The 6,320-nt window shown below is 48.0% G+C and overlaps 1 protein-coding gene across 2 annotated transcripts; it reads right to left on the minus strand.

Annotated features, from left to right (window-relative positions):
- Positions 1-2,468: 2,468 nt before the first annotated feature.
- On the minus strand, positions 2,469-6,106 carry LOC109762796 (protein RDM16). 2 transcript variants are annotated; one of them, XM_020321672.4, is made up of 7 exons: positions 5,385-6,103; positions 4,980-5,051; positions 4,779-4,900; positions 4,301-4,690; positions 3,932-4,126; positions 3,675-3,838; positions 2,469-3,589 (listed from the first exon to the last, which is right to left on the minus strand). In XM_020321672.4, exons 4-7 carry the CDS (start codon positions 4,487-4,489, stop codon positions 2,728-2,730), a joined length of 1,410 nt encoding a protein of 469 aa, XP_020177261.1. In that variant the 5' UTR covers positions 4,490-4,690; positions 4,779-4,900; positions 4,980-5,051; positions 5,385-6,103; the 3' UTR covers positions 2,469-2,727. The 2 variants fall into 2 exon arrangements, with proteins under 2 accessions (XP_020177261.1, XP_020177260.1); XM_020321671.4 differs by having other exon boundaries at positions 4,779-5,051; positions 5,385-6,106.
- Positions 6,107-6,320: the final 214 nt, after the last annotated feature.

Here is a 6,320-nt window from a genome sequence, read left to right on the forward strand (position 1 = left end):
GCCGCCATCTGAATGCTTGCATACGGAGTGCCCGGTGATCTCATTGACGAGTACGTCCGTATGAGCGAGGCTACATGCCTAGAGTCCCTGTATAAGTTCTGCAAGGCTGTGATTGCTGTGTTTGGCCCTGAGTACTTGAGAGAGCCGACAGCTGAAGATACAGCCCGTTTGTTGGCGATGAATGCTAGCAGGGGCTTCCCGGGGATGCTTGGCAGCATAGACTGCATGCACTGGGAGTGGAAGAACTGCCCTTCTGCTTGGCAAGGGCAGTATAAGGGACATGTCAGGGCTTGCACTGTCATACCAGAGGCCGTGGCGTCTCAAGATCTCTGGATCTGGCACTCTTTCTTTGGCATGGCTGGATCTCACAATGATATCAATGTGCTTCAGCGCTCGTTGGTGTTTGCTAGGCTTGTCGAAGGCAACAGCCCACCGGTGAACTTTACTGTCAACGGCCACAACTACGACAAAGGGTACTATTTGGGTGACGGTATCTATCCTCAGTGGACCGCTATTGTAAACACAATACCCAACCCTGTCGGAGACAAAAGGAAAAGATTTGCCCAAGAGCAAGAGAGTGCTAGAAAGGATGTCGAGCGTGCCTTTGGTGTTTTGCAATCTCGATGGGGCATCGTTCGGTATCCTGCTAATACTTGGAGCACGCAGAAACTATGAGAGGTGATGACTGCTTGTGTGATCATGCACAATATGATCGTAGAAGACGAGCGCCCGGAACGTCTGTACGATCAAGGCTTTCAGTTTCAAGGTGAGAATGTTGTGCCTGAGCATGGAGTAGCGGCAACATTTGAGCAGTTCACTCAGTTTCATGAAGACATGCGTGATTGGGAAACTCACGTGCAACTGCAAAATGATTTGGTTGAGCATATGTGGACTCATGTTGGCAACCAATAGATGTATCTTCTTTTATTCGTTTGCAAAACTATGTGAAACATTTTTATTTTTATTTGGCCTGTAAAACTATACTATTTATTTGGGCGGCTAAACTATTTTACTTGTTAAATTTTCATTTCACAATATGTTGAATGCAATGTAAAATTAGGCGGCCAGCCGGCCACGCCTGCACATATGGGTCGGCGCGTTGGGCGCACTGCCGACCCATATGAAAAACAGGATGGACGCCGGGCGGGCGACCGACCCAAACGGACAAAAAGCGGACGAAATCGCCGTCCGTTTGGGTGGGCCCGTTGGAGTTGCTCTTACTCAGAACATTTGGAGGCTGAGGTACTCACCTGGATTCTCCGCAGCCAATGTATGCAGGATCCGCGTAGGGGCATGACACCCCACCAAATTTTGAGTGGATGTGGAGCTCCTGTTGTGAGAAGAGGTCCGCGGGGGGAGTTTTGGAAGGGAATTCACCAAAACCCATGTACAAACCCTTAGCCCACCAGTCAATGCCCTCGCTGTCTTGCGGCCGGCCAAAGGCCATCTGCCGCTGAGAAATGTCCTCAAATGCGAAAACAGACACCTCAAAAAGGGCCATACGAGTACACCTGAAGATGCGTCAATTCCTCTCTTTTCAAATGTTCCACAGAGCGATGTTGCAAAGGAAGAAATTTCCAACTCCAAGTGAGAAAGAAGTCACCGAAAGAAGAGAATATCTACTATTTGAGTGTCCGTTTTGCAAAGATGTTGGTCTTATCTATACCCAGGATCATGGCCAATCTCAGTGAGCACTTTGAGAAGCAGATCACCAGCAGTGGCAACAAAAGCCAAGGGAGCAGTTTCTCAACAACAACAAAAAAAGCCAAGGGAGCAGCAGGGGGCTTCTCGGCGTTTCTGTACATAAACTCCATGCTGCAAACGGAGAGACGGGGTTGCAGAGAATAATGCTCTCTCCATCCCAAAATAAGTGACTCGATTTTATATTAACTTTAGTACAAAATCGAGTCACTTATTTTGGGATGGAGAGAGTAGTACGTATGACTTATGTGCAAAAAAAAGAAGATAATAATATGAATTATGGACTATGAACTGCTATGACTGGCACTGATATCGCCCATCATTTGCTCTTTCTCCCCTCTGGGGAACAATCATGCCCCAGACGGGTACTACTCTGCAAGGCAAGTGCTTGGGGAAGAGGCTAGGGGCATGACAGGAGGCGAGCTGAAGAACTGAAGCCACGTCCATCGGCCGTTGTTCATCAATGAGATTGTCCGGCTTTTGCAAAATTAGCACAAACCTCAATGAGATTTTCGAGGGAAAGAAGCTTCGGCAAAAAATTAGCACAAACCACACCTGAGGTGCAATTTTGCTGCCAAAGCCAGTTAGATTGATTTGGGGCTCGTTGTGAAAGCAGATAACACGTGGTTTTGCACGACTAACCTCATTTAATATATGTTCAGTGACGGAAAAGTTTAGATCGGAGTTAGCAACTTCATCGTGCTAGCATCGTACGCAACACCATAAACATAATTCACGGCATAAAAGTATTCAAGGCCTGCACAATCTTAAACTGATGAAGCTTACCAAATTTATTTGAAAGCATATGCTGCAAAAATCCAACAGCTCTTCCATGCGTTCAGTGCTTAGATCATGTAAACAGATCTCACAACAAGCATCAAAAGTCCGAAAATGACATTCGTGACAATACAAAGTAGTCGGTCCAGTAAACGGCGGTGCTAGCATACAGCAGTCTCACTAACTGCATGTGAATAGTAGAGCAATCCCACAGCAAACACTCTCATTGCCTTAGAACAGAAGCTGAGCTCAAGACGAATCTTCCGAAAAGTTGACAGCCAGGTCCCAGTAGTGTGGAACTTTAGCATCTGCAAACACCTTCTTGGCAGCAGCCTCGCTCCGACACTGATGCACACCGAACCTCGGAAAGGTGGGCTTCACCACGCTACCCTGCCAGACTAACACGCAGCTATTCACCGGCTTGTCTGGTTCCTCGTCGGCATCATCCTCACCACCAACTGCAGCAGCCCAGTCAATCCGGTTCAGCATCAGCTTATTGTACCTCTTGATCGACTTCTTCCCTCCTTCCACAACCACAACACTTATACCATCTGTGATAACCGCCGCACCAGTCAGCCGGTTCTCTTGGGCATTCACGTCCACTTTGAAGCGGGTCTGGGGGTGCGACAGGTCTCTGATTCTGTACACACAAACAATACAGCCTAGTGTGTTGGGATCATCAAAAAGCTTCCTCTCTTTCTTCTCACGGCGTTCTGATGGTGTGAGTTTGCGGGCAATGTTGCGGTCCACGTGAGCCTGCTCACGCTCTGCAGCAGCAGTTCGGATTTCCATCTCCATACGTGTCGGATCCTGTGTAGCTTCTGCACCAAGTACTTTCATAAGGTTGCTCATCTTGACCTTGGGCTTTGGTGGCTCCAAGAGGCCTTGCCTAATCATTTCTTGCCTATCTTTTTCCTTAGCGAGGCGCCTCTGTGTTCTGAGCTTCTTCTGCTCCTTCTTAGTCAGCTTAAGTGGCTGAGGCGGTGGTGGCGCAGGCTCAGCCGGTGGTTCCAATGGTTCTGGATGTTCCACATAGATGGTGATCTTATCCATATTAAGCTTTTCCAAGGAGATGTCCTCGTAAGTAGGAGATAGCAGAATTTTCGAGTCCCTGGAAAGAAATAAAAGAGGCATTAGTTGCTGTATACTGATAAAGGGGGTTTACAAACGATCAACAGAGTGAGGTAGCAGCAAACCATGGCTCAATGTCAGGAATCTCTTCCTTCTGCTTTTGCTTTGGAGGCCTTCCACCAGGAGCAATTTCAATTAGATTTGGGTTCATGTCTACCTCGACTTTTGCCTTAGCAAGTTGAGCTTGCTTTACTTTAAGCTCTTTGGCTTGTGCTTCGCCAAATTGATTCTGTGCAATCAAACAATTAAGTTTAGGTACCAAAGGTACAATAAACTAAAACATGACTGTAATATATCCAAAAAGAGGTTAATCCTCACAAACCTTAATCCTCTGCAGTTCAGCCTGCCTCGAAAGTTTGCCTTCCTCAATAAACTGGAATCCTGGCCTTTTAGGACGAAGGAGCTTAGTTGGGTTGATGCCCATCCTTTCATCGAAATGAACAGTAGCTTTTGCAAGCGACTCCAAGTCTGGTTTGATAATCTGGAAAGCATCCTTCTTCTGCTTGTTAATGTTGACCTAACAAAGGATGAACCAAAAGTAGTGGGTCAATGTACAGAACTACATATCATCCTGAAATATATGTTAAGATGCTTGTTAATGTTGACCTAACAAAGGATGAACCAAAAGTAGTGGGTCAATGTACAGAACTACATATCATCCTGAAATATATGTTAAGTTGCAGATGTTTACCTTTAGAGTACTCAGGTTGCTTGGCTTGGTCATGCTAATAACATTTCCATTCTCATCAATTTCCCTACCTTGAGCATCAAGACGAAGAACAGGAGCCTTGGCAGGTCTTTGAGGAATAGTCAGTTCACTGGATGTACCAGGGAACATGTTGATAAGAGGTGCAAACTGTGGATCCTGGCGAAATCCCATCTTAGCAGCAAGCTCTTGTGCTCGCTTCACAGCATCCAAATTGGGAATGTTGGTAAGCCCTGAAATGCCAGCAGAGACACTACTAGCAGGCAGTTCAGAAGATGCACCCGCATGGACTGCAGAAGCACTCGAGCCAGAAACAGACTGTGTTTCTTTCTTAGGAGTTTGTGTATCAGGAATAGTAGTGCCGAGTTTATTAAGCTGCGTGGACAAACATGAGCTTAGAATGGTTACAAAAGTATAACAAGAAAATTGAAGCAAAGGACTAGTAATCGTTGTAATGTCTTACCGCAGGTAATCTCTTGAGTTTTTCTGATAATTCCTTCTTCAGTTGCAAAGCTTTTTTAGCTTTCGCTAAAGCATCAAGACTTAAGTTACTACTTCTGCCAGCGGATGAATTTGCAGTTCCATCTGTACTAGATTTTCCAGTAACTTCATCAGATCTAATACTAACTCCCCCATTTTCATTGGTGGTAGTGATCGAAGATACCTTTGAAGAAACAGGATTAGCAGATGGCACCGCAACAGCAGGTGCAGAATTGAGCGGCTGCTGAGCACCACCCTGCAAAATATATGATGCAAAGTCAGCATAGGAATGGATACAATGATGAACCTGACATCAACGTTTTAAAGAGAAAACTAACCATAGACCAAATTTCTTCCAAGGTAAACAGAAGTACTTATTGGGCTTACCCTCATATATTTACTAAATAAGTATTTCACCAGCAATGTGCACTATGAATAAACTACACAAAGTAGTAGGACAACTATCGCTAACTACATAATTCTGAGTTCATCAAATTGGTACTCAGGCACATTAGAAATCACTTGCCCAATTCAGAAACATAAATCACATCACTATGAACAATATAAGAAAACATCACAAAATACTTACATTAGTGGCTGCACCGCTCTGTGAATCTCCATTAGCACCAGACTGACTGCCCTTGTCCCCCTTACCCCTCTCATCACCATACGCATCAACATCCTCAAACCTCCTACGCTCTCGCCTTGGCCTTTCCTCCTTCCGCGGAGGAGGCTCCACTGAGGCCCTCGGCCGTTTCCCGCCTTCACGGTCGGGCTCGTCGCCGTCGCGGCGGCCGCCGCCACCGCTGTCGTGGTCCTTCCGTTTCCGAGACGGCGGCGGCAGCGGCTCGCGGTCGGCCGAATCGCGGCGCTCGACGGAATCCCGGGGCGCGCGGCTCGACGACCGATCCCGCTTCGCAGTCGGCGGGGACTCGGAGGGGGAATGCGAACGGTGTCGGCGAGCACGGCGGCGGTCTTCCTCGACACCACCGTCGTCGTGGCGACGACGGCGGTGTTCGTCTTCGGCGTCGCGCTTGTGGTGGTGCTGATGGCCGTCGCTGTCGTGGCGGCGGCGTCGGTGGTGGTCATCCGAGCGCTCGTGGGTGGTGTGGCGGTCCTCGCCGCGGTCGCGGCGAGAAGATCGGTCGCGATCCATGGGAGGGGACGGGGATGAGGTCGGCTTCAGACGGGCGGATGGGAGCAGCGCGCCGGAGATTGGGGCGCCGCGGTGCTAGGGTTAGGGCGTGGGGTGTGGGGCGATTGCGGGGCGCCGCTACTGGGCTGGGTGAGCGGGCCGGCCGGCCTATACGAATGCTATGAGGCCTGTAGGGGGTTTAAGTTGTGGATCGGAACAGAGAGGTGACGATGACTCCGGTCAAAATCAAAGTCGGTTCACACGTGGTAAGCTATCTAAACAATTTTAAGAAAAAAATCAAAGTCGGTTGCCATGATTAACCACGCATGGATGCGGGACTTGCCAACAGGGATTCCCTTTTTTTCTGAAATTAGTACTAATACTGTCAAA

Source organism: Aegilops tauschii, chromosome 5 (assembly GCF_002575655.3).
Source record: "Aegilops tauschii subsp. strangulata cultivar AL8/78 chromosome 5, Aet v6.0, whole genome shotgun sequence".
NCBI lineage: Eukaryota > Viridiplantae > Streptophyta > Magnoliopsida > Poales > Poaceae > Aegilops > Aegilops tauschii.